The 17523-nt window shown below is 44.3% G+C and overlaps 1 protein-coding gene across 2 annotated transcripts in view; it reads left to right on the top strand.

The window, feature by feature from the left end:
* LOC108496298 (calpain-13-like) overlaps nucleotides 1-17523 on the top strand; it is a 76758-nt gene that overhangs the window by 23657 nt on the left and 35578 nt on the right. The window contains exons 2-3 of one of the 2 annotated variants that reach the window (XM_017812891.1): nucleotides 747-929; nucleotides 7707-7955. In XM_017812891.1, the coding sequence (XP_017668380.1) occupies nucleotides 846-929; nucleotides 7707-7955 (333 nt within the window). In that variant the 5' untranslated portion in view covers nucleotides 747-845. Of the gene's footprint in view, nucleotides 1-746; nucleotides 930-3094; nucleotides 3129-7706; nucleotides 7956-17523 lie in introns of those variants that run through there. The other variant, XM_017812892.1, reaches the window with a different exon arrangement.

The following is a 17523-nucleotide window of genomic DNA, read 5'->3' as shown; positions in this document are numbered from 1 at the left end:
ACACAGCTTTTGCTTTACCTATTAAAGTGTCTTTATCTCAACCTAGGAGTTTTCTCACTTTTACTCTTCCTGATCCCAGTGGTGGGGGAGTGAGTGAGTGGCTGTGTGCTGCCAGTTGGGGTTAAACCATGACAGTTATGCAGACCTAGAGTCTACCCTCAGGAAAGCCAGGAAAAGAGAAGATATATATGTTTAGCTTAAAATCTCTTTTAAAAGAACCCCTGTGTTGTGCATTTTTTGGTGTATTTTTATTCCAGGGCAGAGAGGAATAAAGGTTCTTTAAATTCCAAAACTATATGATGCCAAAAATCTGTGGTGCCAGCTGAGACCCCACAAGCCATTCTAACTTCACAGAAAACCTGGAATTAACAGCACTTCATGATATTTGCCCTTTGGTGCCAGTACCCTCTAGACCAGAGGGAGGAATGCATTGCAGCTGTTGGTCCTAAGCATAGGGGCCCTCCTTTATTTGTGCTTTTAACAGCCCTGGGGTGGTAACTTACAGTGTAGAAGTAGTTTTGAGTTTCCAGTGATCCCTCAGCATCTTTTGCTCATGAGTGGATCAAACTGCACAGTTGCTCTAAGGTGGATTAATGTCCCTGCTCTGCAGAAGCAAACCTCAAGCCAGGGCAATGTTGCACCTGCCAAAATGTCACAGGGTACCACTGGCAGAAAACACCCCTGCTCTCCCCATTCACAGCCCTGTGCTTCTTACTGAAGTGACTCTTTTTTTTTTTTTCTTGCAGGATTCCACAGATACTTAGGATAGCAAATAATCCAAAGGCTCATTACTGCACATAAATCCCTCAGCCTTTTGGGTTTCCTTCTCTGGAGCCACTGTGAAAATGGACACATCAATACAGCCTTCTGCAGAAAAGCTGACAATCTCAAAATGGGTTCATGCTGCAATAACTGAAATCTCCTGCCAGGTTGGTGATGGTGCTTTCTAATCAACTTTGCAATGAATATTTCTTAAATCATGTTAATCCCCCATTTAAGCAGAGATATCAGTTCCAGACAATGAATCACCATACCTGGAGGGGAATATACCTGCCGTTTCCCCAGAGAGGAGGCGATTAACAGCACGCGTGCTGTCAGATGAGCCAGCAGCACTGGCATTTATCACCTCAGAGCTCCTTTCCTGCAATGAAGGAAATCTTTGCTCCCTGCTTCTGGTGCAATCAGCTTTTATTTATGTAGTGGTTATGGAAAACAGCTCTTAAAGAAAAACTGCACCTGTTTTGCTCTCTGGGGCAGGTTTTGCTCTAATTTACATGGATGTATTTCCTATTAGAGTTTGCTAAATGTTGGGATCTCATGAGGAAATGAAAGCCCTAAAATGTGAGCAGGCAGGGTGCAGTACACTGCTTTTAGACCCACAGAGCTATACTAAACATTGATGAAGAAGCTGAACTGTCTTTTTCATGAGCTCTTTTATGTTCTCATCTCCCATAGCTCCTAGGAAGCAGCTGCTATGCGAGCTGCTAGCATCTCAACTCAAAGAGACTGCAGCCTAAGTAGAAAGCCTTGTTCTGAGGAAATTTCTGAGCCTAGGTGATTGTATGATTACTTTGGGTAAGTAAAGAACTATGCTTTGGTAAGTTTTGTTGTGAATCCCCAAGATAAACTTCACAAACCTTCCCTGCAGAGTGACTTTTCTTTTGATGAACAAGCTGTGATAGCTTGAAAAAGAGAGGGTAGTTTCTTGGGTCTTTGAGTCATGCTCCAGCTCAAAGCAGGTTGACTTCTGAGTTAGGTGATGTTGCTTATATCCTTGTCCAAGTGAGTGTCTCCAAGGGTGGAGGTGCTCCAGGCTCTCTGGGCATTTGTGCCTGGGCTGAACCACTCTAAAGAATTTTTTTCTCTCCAACCCCACGTAATTTTCATTGCTGCTTCTCATGCCTGTTGGCTCTGCCCATCTTGCTGTGCACCTTCAAGAAGAGTCTGGCTTCACCCTCTCTGTAACTGCCTTTTGGATAGTGGGAGACTGCAATTAGGTCTCCCTCCTGACTGAGTGGACAAACTCCCTTAGTCTCCTCTCTCACACTAAATCCTCCCTGACCATCCTGGTGGGTTTCTACTGAACTTGCTGCACTTTCAGTGCCCCTCTTAAACTGGGCAGCCCAAAACTGGATACAGGACTGCAGATACCATCTCAGAAGTACTGTGCAAAGAAGATGGATTCCCTGCCTTGCCCTGCTGCCAGTGCTGCACCTTGTGCAGCCCAGGATGCTGTTGATTTGCTTTATTGCAAGGGTGCACGGTTGTCTCTTGTTCAGGTTGCTGCCCACCAGAACACCAAGGGTCTTTTCTTCAAACACACATTTACAGGCTATAGGAATACCCTTAGGATTGCTGCCAGGAAATGTGTCCCTGAGAACGTGCTGCACACATTCCCTTGAATTTTGGCCTCTTTAGGCTATCTCAGTTCCCGAAAATGAATATTCCCATATTTTTGCTAGATACTTTTTTTATTCTTTGGCTTTGGGCTTTAGGATAATGGAGACTGGTCCCCTTCTAAATATGTGGATAACCCCTGCTTCCGCAGGCAGTCCTGGAGGAAATGAACTGCCCAAGTAAGTGAACTGATGTGGAATTTAAGTAAGAGCCCAGTGTAAATGCTAACAGACATTGGCCTGAAAAGTACCTGCTGCTTTTACTGCTGCAGAAAGAATGACATGCACCACTGATAACTTACGTAGTGAGTCCTGCCATGCTGTGCCTGGATCCAGGATGATTGCTGCATTTCCCGGTGATAGGGGGAGGAAAAGATTATATGAAAGGGTGGGAGGTACAAAGAAACCTATTTCTTTTATAATTACTGCAACTGAAGCCCCAATTAGCCACAGGAAACTGTCAACAAACATAGGTCGACAGACAATTCATTGTGCATGACTAATAGAAGTCTGTGTGTGTATATATCTATCTATATATATACTGTGTGATATCTGTATGAAACTATTACGCCCAAGCCAGAGTAGTTGCTTTTGGCCTTGAACTTGACTTCAACTTGGCTATGTTTACTTAAGGCGTGGCAAAAGTTGCCCTATAAAGGAGAACAGGGATAGTACCAGCCTGCCTGTTTCTCTGTTGGTGTTGGCTGGAGAGTTACACCGGAGGCACTGCAGGTAAAACATCCCTTTGCTGTTTTAGTACAAAATGAAGCAGGTGAAATATAAGTAATATAAGTAATAGGGCTGGAAAAGCACCACAGACACATTGAGAGGGATTTGCCTTGGAGAGACAGAATAAATGAGAGTCCCTGTCCTTAATGTTACCTGGAGGGAAAGAAAAGACGAATTTGCCATCCTAGAAAGAGCCTCATAGTAAAATGGTAAGTTGTCAAAAGTAATTGGATCAAGTGGGAGTAGAGATTCTAAGATGAGGAGGACTCTATAGTTACTGTAGGCTGCTGTTAAATGAGGTAGAAAAAAGGTATCTGGAACTGTCCAATGCTATGTATGCAAAACGAGGAGAAAATTGACTTAATAAATAGCCAAGAGGGAGTACTTCACAGACTGTTTGGAGCAGAAGGTTGTGCAAGATGCCACTGGGAAAGTAATCTCCTGGAGGGTTGCCAGAGTGCCTGGCTTTGGTTTTGATTTTCTGTGGTACTCAAGGCTTTCACACATTGTATGTACAAGGAGCTGTTGTCCATCTGGGGTTTGGGATGCCTGTGTTCTGGTCCCTGCTCTGCCTCTTGTGCTTTCCAGCACTGCAGGAAGCTACTGAAAAGCAGCACTCTTGTTTGTTTTTAATTTGAATGCAAGGAGAGCTAATAAACTCACACTTTCCTTCATTATAAAATAATTCTGGAACTGAGTTTCTGAAGTTTTTACAATACTTCAAATATGTGAATGAGGGGATCTTAGAGGAAAGAATACTTGTTTAACTGTAGCATATATTGAGTATTATAGGAAGATGAAACATAGCTTAGGAGTTGAGTGTTTGAGAGGAATCAGGGGTAGAAAGGCTGCTGGCTTATTGACTTTTCTGGTATTCTTTGTGGGGTTTGAGAAAATTCAGTTGCTCTTTCTGAAGTACAGAAACTCAGCTAAGCCAACATATAATGGAAATGTTTTGATAAAATCAGTGGAGAGAAGGTTTGGCTATGAAGTAGACACATTTTCTAATTGCTTATTTCTACTTTCTCCACGGTGAAAAATATCAGAAGCTATTGAAGGAAATTATGTCTGTACCCTGACATAAATCTTTATGCAAAGTGTAATTAGCTGTCAGTAGCATTTGCCACCATTGAGTACCTGATTATAGTAGTGGCTTGACATCTTTTGTGAATGAGTGCTGGAGGGAGACACAACCCTTCACTGCTGCCTTTTAAGCTGTTCAATGCAGAAAATGGTCTGTTTGGTGTTCCCCCAATAATTGCTGCAGGAGTCACCAATCTTTTTTGCTCTGCTATCCTCAGAGACTCGTCTTTCTTTCTCATCCTTTCCAACTGTCACACCTGATCTCTTTTGATCCTTCTTTCTGTAGCTTTTCCACTGCTTACCTTCTCTCCCTCCTTCTTTGTCCTTTTCTCTGGGAAAGAATTTCTCCCTCTGCCCAGAAGGAAGAGGAACCAAAAAAGAGCAGCAGATACAAAGTTGGGCGTGATTCCCTTCTCTATTTCAGATAAGTAAATATGTTGAAGGAGATTCCAGGACTAAGTAAATGCTTGTTTAACCCCTTCTGAATAATAATTTCCTTGCTTAGTTGAGAGGCAGACTCTTTTTTTTTTCTTTAGAGTTTGACAGTATGTATGAACGAACTTTTATGAGTGTTTGAAATCCCTCCCTCTCTCATTGCATCTTGTGGCAGGGAACAGTCCAAGGGCAATGCCTTCAATACCCATTCCATTATAACTCTGTCCCTTGAAAGTCTTTCTGACATGTGGGTTCAGCAACAGGTAAGAAGCTCCCCAGCCAAGCAGGTGATATTCTGCTTTAACAGCTGTTGTGGTCTTTTCTGTTGCTGATGGACCCATGACAGCTGAGCAGCAGAGCTGGGGCCAGGGTTCAGGATGCTGCTCCAAAAGAAGTGGCCCTCAGAGTTTGTTGGTGCTGGCAGAACAGTGCTAGCCAGGTATGCCTGACCCCATGGCCTACCTGCACAGGGGCATGGGTGGTTATAGTACTTGTGTGCCCCCAGACACAATGCTGATGAAGTTATTCCTGCAAGGGAAGTGTAGTTAAGTGTATTACTTTCTTCAGTCTGGTTGCTAATTTAATCCTGATATGTTAAACAACGTAATTAAACACACACACACACATGCTAAAAACTCTTGTTCTCTGTCAGAAGAGAGGGAATGTGTGTCAGACCCAGCCTTCAAGCTCTGTTAATTTTAATTTGAGGTTTGGAATTAGTAATCAGTTTTGCTGGAACACCGTTGCAAGAAATAGATCTTAGCATGCATGGGGCCTGGGCACAGTTTCAAATGAGTATTTGTTAAGAAGAAGCCATTCCCTTGTCATGTTATGGTACATTACATGAGATTTATTTCCATTGTATCAAAAACTGCAAGCCCAAGGGGAGTGTTCTCTCTTCTTGTTGGCCGAGGGTGGTTTGTGAATTCCACCCGATGTTTTTGTAGGGCTTTTAATTAAAACAATGAGATGCAAAACTACTTATTTGTTTAGGCTGTTGTTACAATGCCAGGAGGTTAAGTGACTTGAAGCAGCAAGAAAGGTGATGAGACTAAGTAAAAAGCGTGTAGGGCTGGGAGTGGGGGGCTGTATCACACCTTCATTGTGGCTGAGCTGTGTTTTTCACATGCGTGAAGAATTAACAATACAAATCTGAGGCTCTGCTCTCACTGGAGCAGACTGCTGTCTTTGTGCCGCAGCAGGAACATCTCAGATCTACAGGTAAGTTTGTTTGGTAGAAAAGAGCCCTTTCATCTACTGAAGATTTGGAGGAGAAAAAAAATAAAAAAAGAGTTGTGGCATCCGGTGCTTGAAAGTGAAACTAAGTGACTTCGAGCTACAAGTTAGCACAGTGAAGTTAATTAACTGTGGGAGTGGCTTGCCCAGGGCTGTGGTGGATTTTCCAATGCTAATTTGTGAGAAGGTGCATCCTATGGGGATGCCAGGACCTAGGGGCAGGAATCACTGGATTAAGTGCAGTGGCATCCATCATGCGAGATGCCAGAGGAAGTGATCACGGTGATCCTTCTTGCCCTTGAAAGTCTATTAATAAAGGGCTTCACCAGAGCCTTCTCTTTTCATAAAGAAAGAGGCAAAAGGGAAATTATAGCTCAGGCCAGTTAATATTTTGGTTTTGTGAGGGCAAGTGTGAATGAAGGGTGAAAACTGGTGTGTATCCTAAGTCATATTTTGTGTGACAAAATGGAGCTGAAGGAACCAGGAAGCAAGGCAGGCTGCACAACCTTTTTGCTACTTCTCTGTACCCTGAAACTCACAACAGAACTTTTCAACTGAAGAAAGATCCCCAGGAGGTGGTGCACATGTGTACATCCCTCTCTACATCCACATTGCTCTGGGGAGCACACCTGAAAGCTTGTACTCTGCTTGGACAGAACAAATTGCTCTTTTTAAGCTCTGGTATCACTGACCCCTACAAATGTGCAAGTTTTCTGCTTTCTTGAGCCCTTCTCCTTCCCCTGTCCTAAAAGCCCTCCCATGCCGCAGTCCAGTGTCTCCAAGGAAGATGCACTACCTCCCTTTGGAACAAAAGTAGATTTTTGATGACAGTTGTCCTGCTTTTTGATGACTGTAAAGGGGACAAAGTCCTCAACAGAAGATTTTGGCTCCCACATCCCTATGTAGCTGTGCCAGGAGGTGTATTAGCAGCTCTGTTCAGCCTAGGGTTTCACTGCATGTGTTAAATGTTCTTTTTTCCTAAGTGAAGTGCCCATTTTCTTTAGACACATTAACAAAGAGGGGATCTACCATGCTCCAGACTGGAATTTCTATGGATGCCATGCAATGACTGCCCAGTTTAAATATGAATTTGAAATTCAGAACTGTTTCAACACTGGCTTCTGAATGAACTACTGAGTCCAAAAACCTCGGACCCTGGTGCACACTCACATGAATGTGTAGTGTAGGTGGGATCCGGATCTGGATCTCAGCACTGTAGTTGTAGAGAATCTGATAGAATACCTGTGTAGGCTGGTAGGTCGTCACCCCCTAATATGCCCAAGCTTCTTTGGAGCAGATCCAGGTAAGGAAAGTCTCTGTCATCTTTACGTCTCACAGAGAGTGACCATCAAATGCTCACATGTGGAAATGAAAAAAAATAAATAACCGGAAAATTCCCTGGGCACAGGCACGATACATGATACATGGCCAGAAGAGTCCTGGGTACCTCTGAGCAGTCTCTCTGCTCGCACTCACTCTCCCCTGCATCTGCAGCAACTGTTCCATCCCCTGTGCTGCAGATGTACCTCAATGCTCACACAGCGGCTCACTAACAGCTTTGCTCTCTGTCCTCAGGGAAGACTCAAAATTGAATTTGTAGCAGTGACAGCACTGGTTTAAGATAAACCAGTTGGGATTTGATGACTACTCTTTCCCCATGCATTTCCGGCTAATAAGGATTTTTTCACTGCGGCTGCCCTCAGCTTTGAAAGCTGCTGCTCCACATTCCTCTTGGCAGGAGGAGGGGGGCTGTTTGATTTCCCACACACTTCTAATACACTGCTTTGGATCAGGAAACTAATGGCACCCCATGTCTCTCCTTCACAGGAAAGGGGCACAATGCTCGCCCCCAGCTCCACTCTGATGCCGGAGCAGGGCCGGCAAACCACAGGAGCAACAGGAAGCCTCCAGAACCTGAAGAGGTTTAATAGCCAGGACTTCAAAAACCTACGAGCCTTGTGTCTGAGCCAAGGGATGCTCTTTGAGGATGACACCTTCCCTGCTCACATCAGCTCCATTGGTCCCAACCTGCTCCCAGAGGATGAGCTGCGACGAGTACAATGGAAGAGGCCAACTGTGAGTTCCACCAGCTGGGGTGTTTCATAACCCTGCTGCTGAATGGGAGCACTGATGGCTGGTGGTTAAAGGCCTTCATCTTGGGGAAGGAAATCTGTGTTAGCAGGAAAGTAGACTTTAAGGGGAACACTGGAAACACACACTGCAAGGAGGGATCCTTGCTGTGGGATGTTTGGAGGGAAGATAACCTCTGTAATGTTAACGATTTCACCAGGTACATTTTTGCAGGAAGTTTGTTTCCGCCTGTGAACCTGACTAAAACTAGTGTTCCCACTTTGATACGCTTCTAGAGAACTTTGTGCAAACCTGAAAAGCTGTCAAATTCTATTAAAGATCTCTGATTTCTGTAATCCAAGCAACTGACTCAGCAATACCTATTTTAAAGTAACTGGGACAAGGCATGAGATGAAGTACATTTGTGTGCTGATTCCCAGTTGCAGTTTAATAGGCAGTTATCGTCTGGCATATGGATGTTTAAAATAGGAGGTGGAATCACATGCTCAGCTCTTTTATCCTAGGACCTAATTTAAGAAATCTTTCCATGGTCAGACTGCTCAGTATAGCACTGCTCTGTACCATTTGCTACTGGCACAGCTACTGGATTAGCCATGTGCTGCCCTTTTTCTGGGTTTTGCTGAGCACACCACCAGTGCCTGGAGACTTTGACTTCCCTGGACTGGGAAAAACCAGCTCATCTCCCTGAAGGCAGTGCCTCAGGATGTAGAGACAGTAACTGTGAGATTGTAAAGATGGGACAAGACAACTGGAAAAGATTTGTTTGGATGGCAGATGCATTAGGGCAGTGAGGGTGTGCTGGAGCTTGGCAGTGTTGTGGCCTTGGCGCTGCAGCAGCAGAGGCTGCAGCCAGCATGTTGAAACCCATGGGTCCCAGAAGGGAAGCAGTCTAGCCAAGAGAGCGTGCAGAGCTGCTAAATGTGGATGTCCGAATGGAAAGGTGGGAAGCGCCAGCCCTGATGTCAAAGGAGTGTGATGTGGTGAAATATCAGATGGAGTAGAAGCTGCAGCCTGGACACCAGCAGGGCTGTGGCTGCAGTGTTGTGGTAATAAGGATGGGGCCTGAGGCTTGGACATCTCCCTACCCGCTGCTGCAGCAGGGTCTGGAAGTGTCAGAGAAATTGTGTGTGCAGGGGTACAGGCGCTTCCAGTCTGGATGGATGCTTTACGGTGTGGTAGTTGTGGAGGTGCTGAGTGCAGATGTTCAGGTGTCCTCTGTGGAGGTGCTATGAAGGGATCATTCTCTTCTGCAGAAGCAGCTCCTACCACAGGCTGAATGTCTGGGCTTCTCCTTTGGCAGCCTTTCTTCAAATTTGGGTCCAATGAGAGTGCAGCTGGTGCTGTCTGTGTTCTTTACACCTGCACTCTGCTTACAGAGCAGGTGGGGATAAGCTCTCTTGAAACAGGGGTTGTAGTAGGAAAGTGACTAAAAAATGCAAAGGAGAGGAGTTAGTTGCCACTATTTCCAGTCTGAGAAAGACAAAGGTATGATAACTAAGCCTTAGACTCACAAAAGACAAACATGGATATTAGAAAGGACTCTCAGGGGCATTTTAAAGATGAATAAACTGGAATAAGATATTATGATACAGTTCTGTTAAGTACTAACACTCTGGTGCTTTTGCCTTTTGAGAGCAGTAGAGAAGCATAGAATTTCAAAAGCATACAAAGTGACTTAGAAACCCAAATACCATTGATTTTGAGGCCCCGCACCATGGGATGAACATCTCTTCTATTCTAATATCCTGATAGTTATTTCACGTGCAAAGGGACTGTTGTACCTTGTCAAAAACAGAATCTGCTGCTGGTAGTGCTTGAAGTTTGTCAGGGGAGGCAGGTATTGGAGAATTCCCTTCTATTTTGCAGAATCCATGAATACTAAGCTTATGAATAAAAACTTTTGTGGAATTGGTTTAAAAATTTTGCATATGTCTTCTCCATCCCAGCACTTCCATTTTGAAGATTTTTTTTTCAGCAATCACTATGCACTTTCCAGCATCATCACACCAAACTGTCTGAGACCAATTGCTTCGATCAATTTTCCAGAGGTTTGTGGTTTTTTTTTTTAAAAAAAGAACCAGGATCAGAAGTCATTGGCTTTGCCAGAGCTCTCCTTCAGAAAATTAAACCATATACTCATGGCCCAGGGTTCATGATGTGAACACTGAAAAGCCTTTTGTTCTTTTACAAAGGCTAAAGCAGCATCACCTGCTACTCTTCTACAATATGCTCGAAGGACAAAAGCTGAGACCTCCAACTCAGCTGGCTCTTGTGGAACAGAAACACTGGATGTCAGTGCTGAAGAAGGCTCCATTTTATTTTTTTTGTTTTCTCAGTTTGACCAAAATTTTCACCTGTAGCCATTTTGCACCAAGCCAGGCTTTGCCCTGCTAGACAAGATGCAAGATAAAGGGCAGTGGCATCAGCTGCCAGGGGAGACCAACCAAAAGTTCTCAAACATCACCACAACACCCCTGCTGTGTCACTGTGACATCAAACTGTGGCCTCAATTTCCTGATAGAACGAATGAGGGGCAGAAGAAGTTGCTAAGCAGCAGTGGTTTCTTTTCATTTACAGAGCTGCAAATCTTTTGAGTGAAGAGTCAGGAAGTAAATAAAACTGTGTTTGCATTTCTTAAGTCCTGAAAGGCCAGTGCTGTGTCCAATTGCCTATGGGAGTTGGTTCCCCAGGAGGAAGAGGGAAAGCTTCAGTGTCAGGAGTAGCAATGATCCAAATCTGAGGTTGTTCAGTTGGGCATTTCATCCAGGCAGAAATGTTCATAAACTCTGTTCTTAGGTTACTGCAGTGCTAAATGTAAGGATACAGGATCCCAGGTATTAAAGCCACCTAAAATACTTGGCAAAGAGATACCTATAATTTTCCCAAGACTGTTTCCTACCTGAATACATCTCCCAGAGGATGAGTGTAGTTGTATCCTGCTGACAGAGCATGGCCAATTTAACCTATGTCTATATTTTTCTCAACCTCCACCATTAGCTACCTCTGACATTAAAAAAATTTGTCTGGAAATGTACCTGTGACTGGCATCTCGGTCCTAATAATCTCTTAGCCTCCATTTACTGAGTCATGCAATGTCTGGTTATTTAAGTGGTAGATAGCAATTATAACTGCTGTCTTTGTTCCAGATCCAATTGAGCAGTCGAGCAACATGCTGCTTCTATTTTACCTTGTACATTGTCAAGAGAATTGCCAATTACACTCAGAGTTTGGAGTCTTCATATCTGGGGGTAATGTATAAAAGGGAGGGAAAACAGCTTGGTTTCAGACAGTGATAGTCAGAAGTGACAGTCAGAAACAACATATTTGGACTTGTAAACTGATCTGATTTAGTAGGCATGTCCCTGAAGAGGGGGAGAGGGTGGATCAGGAGCACCAAGACAACATTCAAAATGTTGCTTTTCCTAATTCTGAGGTAGATGCACTTTTCCATCAGATGGGGACTGCTCCAGGCTGCGTTTTCATCCCCAGGCCCTCAGTCTATGTCCACTGAAACATGAGAAATTTTTAAAAGAGATTTTGCGTGTGGTACTTCAAGTATTAATAGAGGTGGAGTTAAAGGTACCAAATACAACCAGACTTCTGCAATTAACTGGTCTTTTGGCTAACCTACAATTCTGAGAGAAAGAGAAATTCTATTTTAGACTGATAAAGTATTTCTATAGCTGGGCTTTTCTAAAGACCAGTCAAAGAGAAATTCTCCATGAAGAATTATGTCAGATTTAAGAAACTGAGATGCTCATTTTACAATGTTCAGAACAATTCTTTTTCATTGTTTGCTGCTTTTCCTTCACAGAAGAAATTGAGTGGAACAGAAAAAGTCATGAAATGATTTGCTGTTGCAGAATATGCATTTTTAACCAATTACTGTTTAGGCTAAAGATTTCACTCTGTTCTGATCATACTATACAGATGCAAAAAGAAACTGAATTAGGATGGTCCGGACAATGTGAATTGTGGTGATGGTAAATGCTTTATTTTTACTGACATTGGTTATATTTTCAAGCATGGTATGTGTGAGGGGAGACAGGTTGACATCTATGCAGCAGTGCCTTGGCCCTGCACCAGGGATAGCCCACCGCTGTGCTCAGTATGATGCTCGTTATAAATTTTAAAGACAGTCTCTGATCTGCAGTGCTTATGCTTTAAAAAAAGGTTAAAATGGGCACAGGGTGAAATTGCTGGAGATTATTCTGAAGGGTCTTCAAGGTCACAGACTACTGCTCCTGCACTGCTTACCCTGGGTCTCTCGGGGACCCTGTAGCTCCCTTAGGAGAGAGGGGATGCTGGGCAAGAGCTGACCTAAGACGGTCGATCCTCTGATTAACACAGACTGTGGTTGTGTGGGCAGCCAGAAGAGAGGGAAAAGCTGCAATCTGGCCAATAAGGGGTTTGAGGATCAGCATGAGAGAAATCCCTGAGAGCCTCAGATGTGACTTGTAGGAGGGATGCATGGTGAAAGGACTGTCTGAAACAGCCAACACGGGTTTTGTCTGCACCTTCAGTCTGTTTGTAGTACCAGGGCATGGACTACTTGAGTAGTTGTCTTGTGTGTCTGGTGTCAGATGAGGAGAAGGGTAAGAAAGAATTCCTTTGGCGGAAGTCACAGGAAGAGGCAGCTTTAGTGTGAACTCCAGCAAGTGATGTACCTTGTTCCTAAGGCAGAGTCTGATGCTATGGCACTTAGCATACAAAAAGCATTGGGGAAAATGGTGCCCTTTGAGTCAATGTTTGTTTGCTGGGAAAAGTGATCCATTGTTTGATTCAATAATTTTGCAAAAGGTCTTGCTCACATTTTCTCTTCCCTTTCTCTGTCCCTTCCCAAAGAAAATGTAACCTTCTTTCAGGAACAGAGTGCCTATTGTGATTCTACATAGCCTTTGGTGATTATTTGCTTATTGGCATTTTATTTATTTCCCAGAAATTTCCAGGAATTAGCATCAACATTAAGGATTTTCAATCCCAGCAAATGAATAAATCAAACCAGACCCGCTAAAAAAAGTAATTTTGAAGTTAGAATCTTTCTAGACAGATAAGCTGAGCTGGATTTCCTACTGCATCAGCCTTGGTCTGGGAGTAGCTGGAGGGGAGAAAAAACCAGATTTTATTCAGGCAAGAATTTAGACAACAGTTTGAAGTTAACCTAAAAACTTATCTCTAATAGAACAGGGAGAAAATGAAGAAAAACCTTCCAAAAAGAAAAAAAAAAAACAAGAAAAAAAAAGAAGAGGAAAAAGAAATGAGGAGTGTCACATGAGCTGCTTTAATGAGGAAAGTTAAGGAAATGTGGAAATGTGTAGCAGTGAGGGATAATGCTGTCCTTCACTGCCTGCAGTTCTGTCACCTTGGGGCCATTTCCTGGCATGAGCCAAAGCTGCTCACCAGCTGTTTGTGGTGGTTCACGGCTCCAGACTTTCCCAGGGGCCACAAGGCCCTTGGATCCTGTTCAGTATTTCTCCGTGATGAAAATCAAAATCAATTCCTCTTATTTTGGAGTGTGCGTGTGCAATCAGTGTAATTGAACGGGAGCAGCATCTCCAGGCTGCCATTGTCTCAGCCCTTGCCTACTCAGCTGATTGCATCTGACCTCAACTTGGAAGTTCATATTTTTGGGCCAAGGAAGCTGCAGTGCATCACCATTTATTACATCTGTCTTTCTGCACAGGCTTCAGATGAAAAGGGTTTATTTGCATCGTATTCTCTGGCTCCATTCATCTTTGGGAGGGGCCGACTGTGAGGGGGAATTTGCACATCCTGGGTTGATGGGAAAGCTGTGCTCCTATGATGGTCTGCTGACTCCCCTGCTTCCCTGTTTCTCAGGCTAGGGAGTCATCTGGCACACATATGGCTGAGATGGCCAGAGGGTAGTTGGTAACACTGTGGCACTTTGAAAACTTCAGCTTGTACTGTATGGTTCAAGTGGGAGGTTTCAAGACCTCTAAGGAAACCACCTCTCAAAAGCTCCGGGTACACAGGCTACCTCCCTTGTTTACATCCTTTGTATTTGCTTCCTCTGTTTGCAATTATTGTTTTTTTAACACTGAGCCACACAAAGCAAACAGGTTTCAGTTAAAATCTGAGCTGGTTTCTGGTCATCAGTCCATCCTCCAACAGGACTTTGTTTCTTCATTTGTGGGCTCCCCACCCATACAGAGTCTGAGGACCTCATTCTTCCCTTGCAAGAGGGAAGTGGAGCAGAGCAGGGTTTTTAAGCAACCAAGGTATTTGTATTGAAATCAGGCAATTAAGGATTGAGCCATTCTTCTGTAAAGCAGGGAATTGAGTTCTGTCAGTGTGAGCAGACCCCTTGAGAGTAGTCTGATTTTTCCTATTAGTTTTGGCTTGCTCAGTTATCCTCTCCCTCTCCAAGCTGTCTTCAAGTCATTGCAAGTCAGATCTTTGGTGTGAGCAGCATAGCTTATAGAATCACAGAATTGTGTAGGTTGGAAAAGACTTTTAAGATCATCAATTCCAACTGTTGATCCAGTGCTGGTAAGCCACACTAAACCATGTCCCCAAGTGCCACATCTGCATGTCTGTTAAACATCTCCAGGGATGGTGACTCCACCACATCACGGGCAGCCTGTTCTAGTGCTTTGCAACCTTTCAGTGAAGAAATTTTCCCCAATATCCAACATAAACCTGTTCTGGCGCAACTTGAGGCCATTTCCTCCTGTTCTGTCACTTGTTACCTGGGAGAAGAGACCAACCCCCACCTGGCTACAACCTCCTTTCCGGTAGTTGTAGAGAGTGAAAGAACCCCCCTGAGCCTCCTTTTCTCCCAGCTAAACAATGCCAGCTCCCTCAGCCTCTTCTCATAAGACTTATGCTCCAGATCCTTCACCAGCTTTGTCCTTTGTTCTGCCCTCCCTCGTTACTTCAACGGTCTTATTTCTGTGGAGGTTTCCTGTGGTCTTGGGATATATGCCAGTGGTGTCACATATGCCTGACCCCTCCTCAGTGCACTGCTAAGTCAGTGCCTTCAGCCCAGGGAACTGTAGTAACATATTTGCTTCTTAATCCAGAGCAACACTATTACAGACACAGCAGTGATGCTGAATTAACATTTGTCCAGCTGAGAACAATTTGGCTTTCAATCAATAGCAGCCTTTTTATTTGTCGTAATTGGTGTGTGTTGAACAGGGAGCACCATGACTCATGATGGCAGCGCGTGTCAGGATGGCAGAGCTGGAGCCAGGGGGAGCAAAACAAGTGGAGCTGAAGGGAAAGATGTGGCCAGAACAGAAGCAGGGCTGGGGTTTTACTTTAGGGTTAAGGTAAACTGACCAGGAGGTGGTTCTGCAAAGAGTCAGCTTCTGCCCCTTAACCCTCAGTGGCCTTATGCCTCCTGGATCATGCTGGGCCAGTGGGGAAATCTGTGGGAAAGTGGCCAGGGCCCAACCACCATATTGAGCATCATCCTGCACCCTGACTGGCTTATGCTGCCTATGAAATCCCACCTCAGGCTTCCAATTTTTCACAAAAATGTTTGACTGTGTGCTTTGCATGTCTACATGTGGCCTATATCTATGCAACTCACCTCCACCTCCTTCTGGGGAGTTGTTCTTCCTTAAATATTTCAAGCAATTATAAAAAGAAATTTGGAGATGAATACATGTACAGGACACTTTCCTTCCACCTCTCAAATTAATTCTCCATTTTGTCCTTTAGATGTACAGTAGTTCTGTGGCAAGATCATTCTCTAGAGGATGAACTGGTTTGAACTTGAACTTCTCTTTTCCTTTGAATACATAATGAAATCTTCAGTGGGTCAGGAAAAGCGAGTGATGATAGCTTTGTCCTAGGGGGATGAGTTCAGGCAGAGTGCTTGACTTGCAGCCTGTATGGTTGCCTTCACTGCTGGACTCATAGATACTCTGGGAAGAGACCACGTGTCTCCCTGAGCTGCCTCTTCTTTCCCCCTCCAGCTAAAACTGAAAAGTCTTCGTGAAAATGCCACAAAACCTCATTGTAATTACTCAGTGAAAGAGAGCACTGCTTCTGGACAGACTTATGGTTAAATCTGTGGTTTCTTTCTTTGTCATGCAGTTGGAGCACTAGCTAATGATGAGGCTTGCACATTATGTGTAGCTGTAACTATCTGTTTAGCTGTGATTTGCAATAATAAATGATACAGTGTTTTATGACTGCTGTATTCTTGCCTTTGAAGGAAGAGGAGCTAATTGGAGACTTCCTTTCCTCCGGGTTGAGAAGGTCTAGATTTCCAAAGTGTTGCACCCATCATAATGATGCCCTCTCTAAGCTCTTTCAGAAACCCCCTGCTCTTAGTTCAGGCAGCTGCCGAGCAGCCCCTTTCCATGGCTAGTGGAAACAACATGATATGTTTTGTTTTCTAGTTATTTCCCCTAAGTCCATGTCCTACTGGAAGCAGAGCTTAGTCTGTTGTGGGTGTTGGTATTACAGTGAGAGTGTTTGAGTGTTGTCTCTGATAGCCACAGAGATGTCTGTGTGCACAATCAAGGCTGGGCCTGACTTCAAATCGCGTCTTTTCTGGTTTTAGACAAAATTACTGTTTTCTCTCAGCAAGGAACCTGCTTACTGTATTAACTTATCCCTGTTGCTTACTGGGGAGTTGAGCACCTTGATGGGCAGTAGGGTATCTGGGGAGGCATCTAATGGGCTGACTTTTCAGCCAGTCTCCATAGGAGGCTGCCAGGATCCACAGTGCAATTAAGAGCTTTATCATCCCAGCACAGAGCAGATCATCAGCCCTTTTCTCAGGAATCCCATGAAGATGCAGCTGCCTTCCCATTAGTTTCAGGTTCATGCTTCTAGGTGATGGTTATCCCTGTGGTGGCTCTGCATGTGGTCCAGCCAGTCTGCCTCTGGTGACTAAGACTTCAACAGCCTCAGAAATGATGGAGGAAACAAAAATATCCATTTCTTTGTTCTGTTTGTTGGTTTTCTGGGATGACTATTGGCACATCACACACACACAAAGGCACAGGCCAAATTCAGAGCCTTGTCATGCAGATTAGTCTTTCCTGGTGTGGGAAGTTTTGAGGGAAGCAAAAGCTGTCAGGGAAATAGAGGTAGGGAGACCTTAAAACTGGGACAGATGTAGAGTGGAAGGGAGAAGGGCTGAGTGCGCTGTACAATGAGCAACCACTGCTGCTGGTGACGACCATATCTTAGGCCTGCTCCCATGCCATGAGTAAATCTCTTATCACAAATCCCTGAAGTCCTAGGATAGGTGTGGATGGCTGCATGAAAGCATCTGTCAAGGAATATGCCTGCCTAGGCTGCTTTTCCCCACGTCAGCAGTGCTTATGGGAGCACAACGTGTCCGCCAGCCTGGAGCAGTGATGTTGTGTTGCATCCTCTCCTGACAGTGAAACTTCTTAGAGGGGTTTGATCACTGTGAAGCCATTTCAGAAAACTGACAGCATTTGCTAATGCTGAGCTCACACAACCATGCAAGTCATGAGTCACGTTGTGAGCTGGTCTCATTTTTGTGCAGCATGGCAAATCAACTGGGGAGAAAAAATGCCAGGGCCTGTTTAAGGAAGAGCTG

Source organism: Lepidothrix coronata, unplaced genomic scaffold (assembly GCF_001604755.1).
Source record: "Lepidothrix coronata isolate B3197 unplaced genomic scaffold, Lepidothrix_coronata-1.0 Scaffold38, whole genome shotgun sequence".
Lineage (NCBI taxonomy): Eukaryota > Metazoa > Chordata > Aves > Passeriformes > Pipridae > Lepidothrix > Lepidothrix coronata.
Note: the sequence above shows the minus strand (reverse complement) of the source record. Positions and strands in the feature narration are given on the sequence as shown.